Raw genomic sequence first — 15,985 nt, 5'->3', positions numbered from 1 at the left:
GTCTGCCCTGGGGCTCACTGCTGCTGTTAAATCAGAGTGGAAGAACATTGATCAAATCCCCATTTTTAAGTGTGTATAGGAGACAAGAAACCAAACTATTATTTGATTGACAGTATTGACTCTGTCTCATCATGTATTCCTTGTCTGCTTAAGTGTTAAAGGCAAACAGCAGGTGGAGGATTCTGTCTGGAAATTGAATTGCTTCCTGGGCTTAGGAAAACAGCTCAGAGCTTTGCAGTGGCAGGGCATTAGCCTAAATCATATAGTTTTTTTCTTTATTTTTTCTCTGAAATACTCTTTTTTTCTGAAATGAATGTGAATATCTGTAGTATGGATATCTGAAGGGTATTTGAATGCTTGTCCTCTGGTTGTCTTTCACTTGAGTTTAGGCCTGCTGACAGATCCAGCCAAGGAACTTGGAAAATAAACTTCATTTCAGAGAGCCATAGTTCCACTGTGGCTGGTAAAGCTCCAGCAGAACTCCAGAAAGAGTCAAAATGATGGGGAAAAAAGGGATGTCAGACCACCTTTGCAATAGGTGGTAGCACCAACCCCACCTCTAATATGTAATTAGCTGTTGTGCTGTAATTTGTCTGTAAATAGTCCTCCAAAGCTGAACCTTATTTTATGATGTGTCAGCCTAGGATTGAATACATTTTAATGCAAAACAAAATGGAATTCTTGATATAGAAATCTAAAGGTCAGAGATACATAATGTAATGTGATGCCACATTTTACTTAGGAATTAAATAGCTAAGATTACCCTGCTGGTTTTTAAAAGGTTAACATATCTGAATGTGCCTTTAAAAAAAATAAACTTAAATAATTATCTGCAAAATCACATATATGGGGGTATCCTAAAAAGGCTCCAGGACCTTCTGCCCTCCAGCCATGGGAGCTGGAAGCTGCTGCCTCTTATGTTTCCAGTGGGAGATCTTCTCAATCAACACATGAAGGTCTCATGGCAGGCAGGGAGAGGGGAGACCTCCCTGTTCACAGAGGTGAAGTTTTGACTTTTGTGGAAGGGAGCAGTTCACTTCTTGCAGCAACTCCCAAATTCAGCATGAAGCAAGAGCTGAGAGCCCCACCACTCCCTGGCAGTACCTCAGTTGTTAATCAGAGAAAAAACCTTCCAGTGCCTGGGGACTCCCATGGAGAGGGAGCCTGGAGGGGTCTCCTGGCCATGACAGGTTCAGTGTCCAAACCCCCCCCAGGTATCAGACTCAGAGGGAGCACAGAGATACCCTTGCTTGCTGAAATGGGATACGGACCCACAGGCAGAGGCTGTAGCCCCCAGATGCCATCTCTAGAGCTTGCCCACTCCCCTGTGACTACAGCAATTCAGTGGCCATTCCCACTGAAGTTCCAGCAGCTGTTTCTGTAGGGAAAGAAATCAGCAATGAGCTCACATTCAAAATAAAAAGGTGAACTGCCATACTTCATGCACTGCTGGGGAGAAAGGGGACTGACCTCTTCTCTTGAGAACAAGAGTAATGAAAAATGTTTACCTCAAAACCTGAAAGGGTCATCTAACAGTTCATTCAGTTAAGTCTTGCCAAAGTTACAAAGTGAACATATAATATGGTCTTTATTATAAGAAATGTCAGGCTGTCTTGCCAATAGCTGGTACTGCCAACCCACCTCCAGCGTGTAATTGCCTTTGGAGGCTTAATTTGGCAGTAAGTATTTCTGCTAAATTGAACTGTATGGAGTGTCAGAGCAGGATCTGAACATTTTACATGTGAAATATTATTGAATCATGATAAAGTTTGTGGACTAGAGGTCAGTTTCAAAACCAGGATCTCAGGTTTCTGGGAGAGGCAGCAGCAGTTTGTGCCCTTGCAAACAGCTGTTACCTGTTGTTCCTTCCCCTAAGCATGAATTTTGCCATGGCAAATGAGGTTGCAGTCATCTGTCACTTGTTACACAGAAACAGACTTTATTTTCTGGAAATGGGGTTGAGGAGTCCCTTGTGCTTTGTGGCATTTGGGCTCAGTGTGGTTTTTACAGGGAGCCATCAGTCTGCTCTGCTGGATGGGTGCAGGAGTGTCACTGGGTGCAATTCACTGTCTGTCTGGAGCATTTAATATTTCAGTGCCATGCAGCTCCTGAAGACACCATCAAACCCAGCCAGACTATTGGTAAAGGCTGTAAAACCCTCTCAGCATCCTCCAGATGAATGCAGCAGCATTGAGCTTTTCCTCCTCACATGTGCTTAGATTCCAAGCACATCTCCAGCAGACAGAAATATTCTAGGGAAGCCCCACTCAGAACAGGCTGGTTTTATGATAAAACTGCAGGGCTGGAGGTGAGACCAAGCAGATCCCTCATGGCTGGGCTGGGCTCAGGGGTTTTCCAGATGGGAAGGTGTGTCAGTAACTCAGCAGAGGGGAGCTGGAATGCTGACATTGCCCCAGCAGGTACAGCAGGGTGAAGGCTTCTGTTAAGTCTGAATAGAATCCAGCTTGCTCTTGCAGTTATGAGATCAACAGAAATAATATTATTATAAACTTCAGCCATGAAGTAAATAAAATGTGACTGAAAAGTGAGCTGTGTGAACAATGTCACCTTGATAGCTTCTTGATCTCTTAATTTCCTATTCACAACCCCCCATAAAGCAGGCCCAGGCTTTCTGAAAATTTATTTTGACCCCTTGCCCAAAATAAAAGTCTGGAAATAGGATTAAATGTTATCACCAGGGTAAATCAGGAAGTCCTTATGGAATAAGCCTTCAGGAGTTACCAGGCTGATGTCAGGCTGGCTCCCATTTGGGTCCTGCCAGAGGGCATAGGAGTCTCAAAACTCAGTTTCTTTTCTACTGTCTTCCAGTACTTAAAGAATTCCTGGTAGAAGCTCGGTGTTGCAAGAGAATGGAGTTTTTCTGTAGTGGGAGTTTGCTATAAACTGTCAGTAGGTTTTTCTGATAAAAGAATTCCTTGTCAAGTGTGATGATCACATATAGAATAATCTTTTAGAGCTGGGAAGGATGGAGTTAGAGGTCTCAGAGTTGCAGACCAGGCAAAAGGTTACAGTGCTTTCATTTTTTAAGCTTTATACCAGCTGATTATTTTTCCTGGTAACTCTAGACTGAAGAGTATGTAATTTGTCATGTTTATTACTCTAGCTGTTCAGCATTTAGGAAGAAACTTTTTTCTTTTTTCCTTGGTGACTGAATGTTGTCATCTACCACTTATTTTTTGTTGCATTCTGATATGGGAAACTCTCATTTAGGAAGACAAGTAAAAAAATCCAGGTTGGCAGAACATCTGCTCTGACAATACTCCAGACAGGATTTCAGGACTGTAACATATTTACCTATTTATTATGGCAGAGCTGCTCTTTTCTCTGCCTTGCAACTTTGATTTCAACATAATTCTGGATTTTCAAATCTTTTGCATGGGAAAGGAATTTATAATTGGCTTCTTCTGAGACTGCTGGCATATTTATGGGTAATTCTGTCTTGCTGAAAAGATCAGGTATTATTAACTCAAATGAGCAGAGTTGCCTATCTGCTGAAGTCCTTTGGCAGCAATTAAAATTCAGATGTTAGCGCTGTATAAAGGTGCCGATTCCTTTGCAGATGGGGGCCAGCTTTTGTCTCCAGTATTTGCTCTTTTCTTCCTTTAGTATCTAATAGATCATTAAAATTACCCCCATGTTTTAATACATGTACCTAAATATCTTTTATATGGTCAAAAGTAACTAATAAAATTTTATAACTACAAATATAGGTCAGTTTGCAATCTGCAAAGTCTTTGTTATAGTAACTCACCCTCCCTTCTCACCACAAACATTTGCTTACTTATTCTGTGCAAATATGCATCATGGCATGATCTTTACCAGAAGGGGCATCTTTGGGAGCATTTATTTATGCCAGCATTCAAAAGAGATGCTGAGCTATAAACATTTCCACTAGAGAAATAGCTGAGCCCCAGAATTAAATGCATATGTCAGAATATCCTCCCTTGACTTGCTTTGACACTGAACATAAACTCTTCATGTGAGCGTTAGCACAAAGCACTAAACTTCTGGAAAGAGAAATCTGTGTGTAAGTATTTCTAGATGTTTTTATGTTATTTTTGGCCGATTGCTGGCGTGCTCCTATTCTTTCTGATCACAAGAAAGCACAAGAGGTGATGGGCCACATGCTGTAGGGCCCATTCTCTGACAGTTGTTCAGCAGACATAAACCAGTGTACTCCAGTTTCCCACATGAAACATATTTCCAAGGCTCTTTTTTTTTTTTTTTTTTTTTATTAAGTGATGACTTCTGAAAAGAGCAAGACCCACATTATTTCTATCTGAGGCCAAGCTGTCCTCTTTCCATGTCTTCTGTCAACTTTTATCCCAGTAAGATTGCCAGCTCTTCTGAGCAGAGTAGCCCAGGTGTTAATCTGATACCTGGTCATTTGTTTTGTATCACCTGGAATTGGATTTTGAAACTTTTACTCATGCTGTGTCTGTACTGGGAAAATTCCTGGAATAATGTGCTATTCTGCATGAGTAATGGTGTTGGAATTTAGCATCTTCTTGGGAGCAAGAATATATATTGTACTTTCTCCTTTTTGGTGTAGATAGTAAAACAAAGACCAATGTTTCCTGTCATAGACCTCAACAAATAGAATTATTCTTCATAATCTATACAGGACATCATGGGAGCTATTTGAAGGACTCAGGCTCAAAGTTTTAATGTGCTTAAGACCTTCTATATAAATGTTTTAAATAATTAAATGCCATTTATTTTTATGCCTCTCTGATGGCACTTTTATCATTCAGAAATTGTCTGTTCATGGGGGTTTTCGCAAATATGAAATATTCAAAAGATTAATTTTGCATTTCAGGAGAACTTCGTTTGACTTTGTAGATCGAAGTTTTCTAATATGGATCTATAAGCAAACATCTTGAGACTGTAAAGGCAGAGTAAATATTTAGAAAATAATGCTGTGAATTGCAGTGGCTGTGAATTGACAATTAAGGGATACTTGTTTCATTTGGAGTGGTGGTTTTTATTTAAGTGCACATACTGAAGCTGGTATCAGATACATGGTACAGTGAATAAATAATGGTCTATATTTCAATTAGTGACACCATTTCAATGGCAGTAACATTAACTGACTCTTTACAGATGAGCACCCACACACAAGCATTGTCCATAACTTCATGGACATGAATCAGATGCTGGAAACTCCCACTTACTGTTTCCAGAGACATGGATAAGAAAGAACTACATGAGGTGTTAAAAGCTGGTAGTTAATTAATTTAAATTATCTTGATATAGCTGAAATAATTGTGGTTTTGGTGAGTACAAGGGAGCTATTTGCGAGAACAGTAGGAACACCTTTGAATTTCTGGATGCTCTCCTTGCTGAATGAATAGATAGGTTTCTCTAGATGACCACTAAAAGGAACAAATTCTTCCTATCTCCCTCCCTCCCTCCAGTGTGATGTTTGGAATAAAATACTACTGATTTTCTTATTGTCCCTGGGTGTGTCCTTCCAGAAATCTGAGCAACAACAAGATCAAGGAGATCCGGGAGGGCGCGTTCGACGGAGCCTCGGGCGTGCAGGAGCTGATCCTGACAGAGAACCAGCTGGAGTCCGTGCACGGCCGCATGTTCAGGGGCCTCACGGGGCTGAAGACCCTGTAAGTGACAGCCCTGCCTCTGCTGAAATATCTGTTATTACACAGCCAGGGCTACTGCTGAAATATCTGTTATTACACAGCCAGCACTACTGCTGGGCCTTGAGCGTTTCAATCTATTGCTAGTCCTGGGCAGGTTTGAGATTTATGTGCTGTTTCTGTAAAGTGGACAGAATTTCACAGGACTGACATGATGGGCAACCTGTCGTGTGTCAAATTTGTTCACTTTCAGTCATTTAGTGCTTTTATTATTTTATTATTGTAGAAACAAGAGGTGTAGGAACATGTTTGCTGTCTCTTTGTCCATCCTCCCACTGTTCCTCCACCCAAATTGGAGCTATGCTGTAGAAATAAAGCACTTGACTAGGTGTGGCTGTCAAGAAATAGACTCTAGGAATCAAAATACAATTAAAATCTGCAATATATACATGAGGAAAAAATACTACTTATGTTGCAAGGTATCATGACACAATTACAGTCCTTACTCAAGTGTAAAAAGAAATTCAAGTTTCATTTCAAAGACTTTGTTCTGTAATGACAAATATGGAACTTTTGCTGTTCCATTAACATTTTTTGTAGTTACAGCCATCTGTTCTTCAATTTAATGTATGCACTTTACTAAGGGATTTGAAAATACTGCCCATAGATATTAAATTATTTTTTATACTGTAAAGTAGCCTGTGGCAGTGCTTCTAAACAAAATTCAGCATTTTTTAATAAAAAGATGCTTAACATTCAAGCTATCCTGCTGACCTGACCTACATTTCCCCCAGCTGATAAAGCAGTCTAAATATACACAGCATGATATGAGGATTTGTGAGTCTAAGTTTTCTTTCAGGAAGGGCACACAGTGCATGGTGAACCCTGATATGAAACCAAAAGGTTTGGCTTGAGGGACATACATTGCTATCCATTAATTGACTTTCTTTCAGCATTAAAAGAGTAATCTTTTGCAAAGGGGCTGCATTTGTCAGGGTCATGGTCCAGCTTTTAAAAGACTGCATGTTCCTGCAATGTAAGAAATCTCTGTGCAGGATATCTTGGCATTCAAATTCATCCATCCCATCTTGCAGTTCTGCTGCCTGGTACATTCCATACAGGGCAGGAGAAATTTTTCCTGCTGCTGCTAAGCCACTAAAGGCTTTATTCTCTCATTTACTACCTGCTCATTTTAGAGTTTGTGCTCTTGACCTGGCAAAGGTGTGTCTCTGTGCCCTGTGGGTCTTTCCTGACACAGTTTCACCCCAGCTGCAATCCCAAAATTAGAGACCATGGTGCCTCTGGTGGTAACTGCACAGAGACCAGTGATGCAAAAGCAGCTTGGTGTTTAGCCTCAAACAGGCAATGTCTGTGATGACACTGTCACTGTTTTCCCAGCCACATCTAAACTATCCCTGGTGATTTTCAGGTAGCATTGATGTAGCATTTCAATGCCCAGCTAGCAGATACCGATCTGAGATTTAAATTCAAACTCCTAAGGGAGTCTGAATTTCCATTGCATGAATTTGATACGCAGGAGTTAACCCTCCTCGGTTTGGAGGATCAATTCACCGCAGCAGCAGCAGGAGCTGCATGTATTTTGTGGATCTTTGGTAGTGTGCTTTAATTACTGAATGATTTTTCACCTAAGTAGGAATATCACAACAGTGCAGTGATGTTTACAGACCCAGATATTGATTGGCATGCAGTCTAACAAATACACATGAGCCTTTTTTGCAATGGAGTGAAACAAGATCCTCCAGTCTTTCAGATTAATTGGCCTTTATTGTCGAGTTCATTGTTACCATAACAACTCAGAGAGATGTATCTTCCCAAACACAGCACTGATTCATCTGGTACAAGTACCAAGCAAAGACCATTTTATAGAATGATTACTGGGTTTTGTCTTCACAATTAATGATGATAATGACATTCCAGAGCCTGTGCCAGGTCTGGAAATCTTTCCTAAGGTATTCCTTGATTTTTAATGAGGATGCTGTTTCTTTCCATACTTTTGCAGTGTGGATTACAAAAAATATCCAGGATATGAACAGAAGTAATGCAGCCAGTATTGTTATTGTCACACACTTCTGGCAGTCTTTTTCAAATGATCTCTGAAATACATCTCAGCTTACTCTCAGATATTTATTAAATTGAGCCTTTAGTTTTTATTTCAGGTTTGTCACTAGTAATAATTTTAATTGCATATTGCTTTCAGATGTGCAGCTCCCATCAGCCTCTAATGTAGAGTGGAAGAGATGCATTTTAAATTCACAAGACCATGTTTATGTGAATCTGACCCTCCTCTAGCTGTGTTCTATTTCAGCAATCAGTAAAAATGGAATGATTTCCAAAGCATCTCTTGATACCCTTGGCAAAGCACCTCCCATCCTGAAATTATAGCCCTTCCCAGTGGTTCCTAATTCCCTGTTTTAATCCTTGTAGGATGCTGAGGAGCAACTCCATCAGCTGCATAAACAACGACACCTTTGCTGGCCTGAGCTCAGTGAGGCTCCTGTCTCTGTATGACAATCACATCAGCACCATCACCCCTGGAGCCTTCAGCACACTGGTTTCTTTGTCTACAATGTAAGTTATCTTTTTATGGGATGAACATGTCATGGTGCTGTCCTTCTGTGCTTTCCTTGTAAAAAAGACAATGTTTCAGTTTAAATGGAAAACCTCATCTAGGGAAAGAAAACTCCATCCTACTGAAATCACAGGTTTGGAGGATACAAGGTGTGATTTTTTTTTTTTTTTTAATTGAATAGTTTCAGCTGGAGTAGCTGAAAACACTTGGAGGTTGCCAGCCTCAGGCAGGATGGCTGTGTTTTGCTGTGTCAGAGCCCAGTGCAGCGTGCAGGAGAAGGTCATGTAAAACAATTTCTGCAGATTCAAAGAGTGTAGCTTATCAAACACTCAGCTCCCTGAAGCTGTTTTAGCGTCAGTAGCATCTGATTTTGTAAGAACAGCTTTCTTGGATTTCAGTTAAATTAGCTATACATCAAAAGTCTACTAGCTAATTCTTAGATTTTCAGAGCATCTGAAGAAGACAAAATAGTCAAGTCTTACCGAATGTGATTTTGAAAATCCCAGCCTAAGTTTTATTTTAATTCTCTTACACTTCTCAGTAATTCTTTGAAATATTTCCCATGCTTCTTAAATACTTTTAAATGTTTTTTTAGTGTCCATTTTAATAAAGTACAGACTGATAAATATGGAAAGAAAGTCTGCCTTTTGTTCCCAGCTGTGAGAGGGGACCCTGGTGCTGCTGTTAATGGAAATTGTCTGTCTTGAAAATACAGCCTAATTGTCCAGTCAAAATAAACTCTCAATCCTATTGCATTTCAGGATTGGAAAACATTCTTCATCATGTTTGGGCAAAGAAGGAAGTGTTGAATCTCAGCAGTTTTGTTGCTGACACTTTCTCTTTGCTGTGGCAACTTTTCACCAGCAAATCAGTTATCATTTTGGCATTAGCTCCGTGCAGCATAAGGAGCACAGAATTTTCTTTCCTTTTACATTGTGTAGTCCCAAGAATCTCCTTGAAATTGATGGACAAAGAGAGAAACACAAGCAGATTCTTTTTATTGACTGTTTTCAAGTCTCTGGTCAAAGCAAGTGGCACTTGCTGGAAGCTTGTTGTCCCTGGTGCGGGCAGTGCCTGCCTGCTCTTCCTGTTGTCTCTGTGCTTCCCTCGTGGCTCCCTTTGTACAGGGACTCTGAATCAGTCTGTGAAGCCCCTGCCTTGCTTTCATAGAATTGTCCTTCTCATATTTTGTAAAAAATAGCACTTTCTAGCAAGAGCAATTAAAGCTGCTGCTGACTAGAATGCGTAATCTGTGGTATTTAAATGATTCCGAGATTATAGAAAGTCTCTGTCTTTCAGCCCCGCCGCCGAAGAAGAAGTCTGTGCTGGTTTCAAGGCTGTTTATTCTGTTTATCTCTAACATGTTCTGCTTCCCTGCCGCAGCTCTGTCCTGCAGGGCAGCGTGTGGGGCTCTGCCCTCAGTGGGATGTTACAAACATTAAATACCAGAAACTACCTGTGCTGGATTTACAATAACGTGCCAATATCTGTCACCTACGTTGGACAGTGTGTCCCCAGCCTAAACCAACAGAAAAATGCCAACACGACAGTGAAACATGGAGGGCATGAAGAAGGAGAAAAAGGACAAGGCACACCCAATTTCCTCCATCTTGTCCCCTTTGGACCCCTAATCTAGAATTCTAACATTCTACTTTTGCACCTGTGCCACACTTAATTATTACTTATATCAAACACTCCGAGCTTGTAATTCATCCTGTAAGATTGAAAACTCTTTTCCATGGACAGAGATCACAGACAGTGTCTCTGGGGGCTCTGTCCAGGGGGGTTCCTGACCCCTGCCAGGGTCCCAGACCTGCCAGGGCAGCCAGAGGGATGCTCTGGATTCCCACAAGAATGCATTTCTTTGGCACCCATTTATAATCCTGTTGGTTCCTTGCTGTGTCTTGGTGGAGGAGTTTGTTCTTTGACACATTTTCATTCTGTGTTTGATCTACGGGCAGAAAAGGTGTGCTTTGACTTCTTTAGTCCCTGGGTTGAGGCCATGGTGATTTCTGCCATATAAATGCAGAATGCAGTTTTGTTCATTTCAAGGCAGCACTCTGTTATAGGTGGATTTATTGGATGACAAAAACCACTGAAGTTAGATGGTGTGACTGTTTTCCCTGTCCAGCCCACACTTGGGGAGCTAATCGGCTATTGTAATGCCTTACTTTTACATCCTTCAATGGGAGACAAAAATTCATGCAGTGTTCCATTTCCATTTTTATATTGGCATATTTAAGCACTAAAGAACATTGCTTCTTTTGTTCTTACACTTCGTGAGTCAGTCTTGTTGATATTTTCAGAACATGGATAGCTCTGAAAATTATACCCTATATAATGATTTTCAATAGAGGAAGAACATCTATTTTGTAGAAAAAATAGCAATTTTTATTTTGTTGTTGTTCAAACTAGGTACTGTAGCATCTTAATTTGAAGTGCACTTGCACTTCTTCACACAGAGAATTCAGTCACGTTTTTTAGTCCTTGTAGAGATATTTGCAGGCAGAACTGCTTTTCTATGGATTATTATTCAAATACCTGCATGAAGCTAATGCCAGAATGACATATAGCTCTTCTTGTATAAACTGAACCTGAATTCCAGAATATATTTCCTATCTAATTTCAAGAACATCCAGATGTGTTCCAGCATGTTTTTCTAACAGGTCACTAGAATCTATTTAAATAGTTAATATTCTATGACTTCTTTGTAATTTTGAAGAGGTACTTGTAGTAGGATATGCATATTTCATTCCTCAAGACTTCTATTTCCCCTTGATTTTTAAAATATGTCTATGTCCTTGAGTAAACACTTCTGAATTTAATGTTAGTAAAAAATCTCTGCTAAAAGTTTGATTGCTGTATTTCTATCTGAGTGGGTAAATCACTATTGTATGTGTAGGAACTCTGATTATTAATGATGAGTTTTCACATCAATTTTTCTGCCCAACATTATTGTTTCTGATTTGAGAACGCCACTTGAATAGTCAGTTTCCTCAGTAAGGCTTTGACATGTAATTAGCCTTTCCAGACTTTCAATTCTATTTCATGTCAAGTAGGAAATCTTTTTATCCATGTGATAGTTTAAGGAGAGACTTCATCTTACATTTCTATCAAAAGTTGCATCACAGTTTTGCCATGGAAAGAACATGTATGTAGGGACATGTGTGAACTTGATACTGCATTAAAGCTAAAAATCCCTGCTCTGCAGATGGAAAAGGATAAAATCTAGATGTTGCTAAAGTGGCAGAAGGACGTGTGGAATTACTGACAAGATAAATTTGTCCTTTTTTTTTTGCCTGGAGTGATTTGACTTTCTAAATGGGATATTTGTTTATTTGTTAATTTTATCTGTAACAACATATTTCTTTCTTATTCCCTAAGAAAAAGCATAATCCAACTTCTAAACTAAAGAGTCCAAAATTTTACATCATATTAACCTTTCTTTGCTAAGAAGAAAAGGAGGGTTTGTGGATAGTTACATTAAATCAAAACAATCTCTCCTCTCTAGACAGGGATAATTACTTTTTTTTGGTATGGAGCATTTTATAGATGGAATGCTTGTGAAAGTTTTTGATATGTCTTGGTAAGATGCCCTCTAGATGTGCAAAATGTCCTTTACCTCCAGAGCTGCTGGTTTTCCAGAAACCTGATTATACACACCTGCTGTTTGTTCCCAGTTGTAGATTATTTAATTCTGAGGTTTTGTGTGGTGGAAGCAGTTCTGTGAATATGATCTCACTCTCTTCCATCAGTGGAACAAATGGCCTTTGAAGCACTGGCTCGCTCGGCGTCGGCGGTTTAGACATTTGGTTCAGGCACTCTGCTCGTGCCAAAGTGTATCAGTGTGGAAAATATACAAAGCATCCTGCATGTGGTCCCATTATGGATTAAAGAAAATGGAAAATAATTCAGAAGGAAAGCAGCTAGAATTAGAGTATTGCTTTCAGTGCTTTTTTGCACCTTCTGTTTGAAAGCTCTTGTGTAACCTGTTGGTTTTCTCACCTTTCTGCAGCGTTTGAATCTTAGTGTGAAGCAGGTGGAGTATTTTTATAAAATTATGCTGAGTTTTCTGCTCCCCCTAGTTCTCCTTTCTCCACAATGTCCATAAACCTGTGTTAAATCCACATGGGATTAACCCCAGAGCTGCAGGGCAGAGCAGTGATTGAAGTAGGCTGTGCTGCAGTGCTGAGAGCAGCTGTAAATCATATTGTGGCTGTGTGATTTTGGCCTAAAACCTACAGAATTTAGAAGTTGCTTTGGGTTTGCTTTCTAACTGCCCCACCTCACTTGTGCCACATGTTTTTGTCTTCAGTACTATTGTTTTCTGAAGGAATTGTTTGGCTGAAATCCTGATGTGATTTTGAATGCCTATTTAGGTTTGTGAATGCATCTTGAAAGTGAAGGCTTAAAAGCTACTTCAGCTACTACACCTGTACTTAAGTGCCTGTTTCTTGCCTTCACATTTCTTGTCTTAAAAGATATGCTATGATTTAAAGACATTTCATTATTGTATTTCTTTCTGTGCTACCAAAATACCAGCTCTTGGACACATTCATACATGATGTGACTATTCCATCAATATTAGTTTAGATATTCCATTTTCCACGCACAGACCCTGACAGCTTGTTCTTCTTTCGTGAGCCTCAGACTGAGGCTGCTGATTCTCCCTGTGTCTGTACATAACACAGACAGCTCTCACTTTGTACCAGAGATCTCAGCCTCCTCTGAAGTTTAGTTAGGAAAGAGCTGCTGAGCCAGGCTGTGTTGGGGCTCCATCCCTCTCGTGGAGGTGTCAGATGATTGCTTAGGGGACTGCACACCACAGCACCATGCCTGGGCTGCATCTCTGGAGGGAAGATATTTCAGGAGCTGGAGCAAGATTTGAAGCAGACCCCACAAAGGCAGCAGAGCAGATGTTTTTCACTACAGGTATTCAGACCTGAGAAAACTTCATAAGTGGCTCAAGATCACAGTGCTGCTTTATCTATGTATATATGTACAAACATAGCACTGTCCTTGCTGTTTCAATAGGAATCTCAAATTCAGCTTGCCCGTGGCTCCCTGCTGGCTCTGGTTTGTGTGGGCTGGGACAGAGGCAAAGGGAGGGCATGGGAGTGCTGGGGCAGGTACATGGTCATGGTGAAGATCATGCACATGTGGGTGCAGTTTGTGAGGTGAGTTTAGGCTTGGGTGTGAGCTGGAGCTTGGGTTGAATTCCACAATAAATCCAGCCCTGGTAATGATGTAAGTATGTTTAAATCATAATTTTAAGTACTTTGGTTTATAAACATATGTCTATATATGCATAACTATACATATGTTAATTTTAATCCCATATATTAGTCCCTAATATAAAACCTGCATAGAACTTTCCAGATCTACAAGATGGAGGAGAGATCTCACAGGAGCACAGGAAAGAGCCTGGACTTGGAGCCCCTCATCTTTCTGCAGTTATTTCAGTATTTCTGTATTCTCACGTGTAATGGAATCATGTTTTGTTCCCTTTCAGTAATTTGCTGGCTAACTCCTTTAATTGTAACTGCCATTTGGCCTGGCTGGGGAAATGGCTGAGGAAGAAGAGAATTGTCAGTGGAAATCCACGCTGCTTGAAGCCCTTTTTCTTAAAGGATATTCCAATCCAAGATGTAGATGTCCAGGACTTCACCTGTGATGGTAAGGAAATCCAGTTTGATTTGGCACTTGTGGTAGTGTTGAGAAGGCTCCTCCCTAGCAAGCAGTGCTGCTCATAAACATTTGTTTTGGTGGTGGAAAAGGCAGCCACCTAGAGCTGAAGATCATTGCTCCCTATCAGTGATATATTTTTAATCTTGATTTCCAGTTTCTGAATTTCTGCTATCTACACCTAAATATAAGAATGAATTTATTGTAGACAAGTGCTCTGCTTTGTCTAATGCTGGTGTAATTCTGGGCCTTCCTTACTCATACTTAACACTCTGAAACCAGTGGGAGTCATGCTTTCTTGGAAATTCTCTTAGATTTGGATACTGTTCAGGGTCACCAGTAAAAGGTGAATACAGAGAAATAAAAAAATCCTTAGACATTATTTGAAATGACTCAGTGATGCTTCATGTTTTGTTTGGTCTATGTGGGTTTAAAAGAAAATACCCTGACATTTCTTTCATTCTCCAGGTAGTTTTTGTCTTCTGATCGAGCAGACTTTAGAGAAACTAGTAAGGAGAACATTGCTTGATGAATGCCCTGCTAACTTGACTTCCAGCTTGTTGAGACCAGAGAGGATGGAGATGCAGTTAGTCATACCTCTAAAGAGACAATAAGAGTGATAGAAGTTCCCTACTTAGAGTAAAAATTAATTCCTGTCCTAGTCAAGCAATCTGGCAGCAGGCCCAGGTTCTGGAGCTCAGAGCTCAAGAGACCCAAGCTTAGTCATAAAAGAATAATTCACTTTTAATTTGAGAGAAAAAAGCCCCCAAACCAACCAAAATCCTGGTCCACAGATTGACATTCGACACTTGGGAGAAAAGAAGAATCCTGGTGCACGAAATGTCATTCCACAGTTGGGAGCTTTCTCTGTCAGGCAGTGACTTGGAGTTGAGGCAAATGGAAAGTAGGTGGTGGCAGGGTGTGAAACACAGAGCACAAGGGAAAAATTAAATATGCTGAAAAAACATGCTCTTTCTGCAGGTTTATGAAGGACTTTGAATTTTGTTTCCAGTCATTAAACTCAGTGGGGAAGAAAAGAAAAAAAATTTTCTCTGTTGTGTAGTCTGGTGGTGCCTCCCCAGCCCTCTGAATGGAAAGAGTTCCTACCCATACAGTCAGGGGTAATTCTGTTATCTTGTACCAGGACTTCCAGTCTTTTCCTTTAATCTCGATGCTCATGGGTGCTTCCAGCAGCGAGAAGAAAGAACCAGATCTGTCTCAATTAATCCTTGCATCAGTTAGAAGCAAAGAGCAGGCTGGGGGCTCTGGGTCTCAGCTTGGGCTGCCTGTGCTCACACACAGTTGTGTGCTTCCCCTCCTGTCATCCCCAGAATGTGCCACTAAGTGTTTCCTTTCACATACATCGTGATCCTGCAGCAGGCATGTGCCTTATGTTTTGAAAAGCCTGTTGCTTTTGGGGAAAATCCATGCTTTAATGTTCTTAGCTTCAAAGCGTTGGTTTCTACTGCAGAAACCCTATTGTTCTTCAATTACAAGATTTAATCTGCTGTTTATGGACCTTTGAAACCATTTTTGGAGAAAGTTGATATTTTTAAGTGTGCACAGATGGATTGCCAGCAGTTGGAAGTGTGCTGCTTCAGATTTTTGTTTGCCTGATTATCATTGTTGAAAACAATGAGGCTTTACAATTCAGATCATAAACAAAGTGCCAGGCTGACTTTGAAAAGTAAAAAATAAACATCTAAAAGCTGAATTTTTAAAAAGTCTTCCAAAATAAGAGTAGATAGTGAATATCATCTCTCTAGATTAATTTAAGAGCAATGTGCTGGTCGAGTTCTCCATTTCAGCTGGCATAATATGGATGGGAGGAGGATTTGGGACTCATGCACTGGATTGCACTATAATTTGCAGAATTACTATGTATATTTTCCTTAGGAAAAAAAATTGAAATATTTCTGCACAGTTTATGCAGTATTCATGTTTCCTAAAGAACTTGCATGAGGGCAGGATGATCCAAGATGTTGGCTCTAGTGTAAAATGCTGTGGTGGTTACCCTGGATTCAGGGTGCTCCTCCCTAGTCCTTGTCACCAGTTATCTTCAGAGCGGGTGCCTTGGGCTGGAATGATTTCC

General features: G+C 40.3%; 1 protein-coding gene across 4 annotated transcripts in view; it reads left to right on the top strand.

Annotated features, from left to right (window-relative positions):
- SLIT3 (slit guidance ligand 3) overlaps positions 1–15,985 on the top strand; it is a 473,826-nt gene that overhangs the window by 360,337 nt on the left and 97,504 nt on the right. For all 4 annotated transcript variants that reach the window (XM_030284150.4, XM_030284149.4, XM_002189997.7 and 1 more), the window contains 3 exons: positions 5,499–5,642; positions 8,064–8,207; positions 13,721–13,884. In XM_030284150.4, coding sequence (XP_030140010.4) covers positions 5,499–5,642; positions 8,064–8,207; positions 13,721–13,884 — 452 coding nt within the window. The remainder of the gene's footprint in view (positions 1–5,498; positions 5,643–8,063; positions 8,208–13,720; positions 13,885–15,985) is intronic.

This window comes from Taeniopygia guttata, chromosome 13, assembly GCF_048771995.1.
Source record: "Taeniopygia guttata chromosome 13, bTaeGut7.mat, whole genome shotgun sequence".
Classification (NCBI taxonomy): Eukaryota; Metazoa; Chordata; class Aves; order Passeriformes; family Estrildidae; genus Taeniopygia; species Taeniopygia guttata.
Note: the sequence above shows the minus strand (reverse complement) of the source record. Positions and strands in the feature narration are given on the sequence as shown.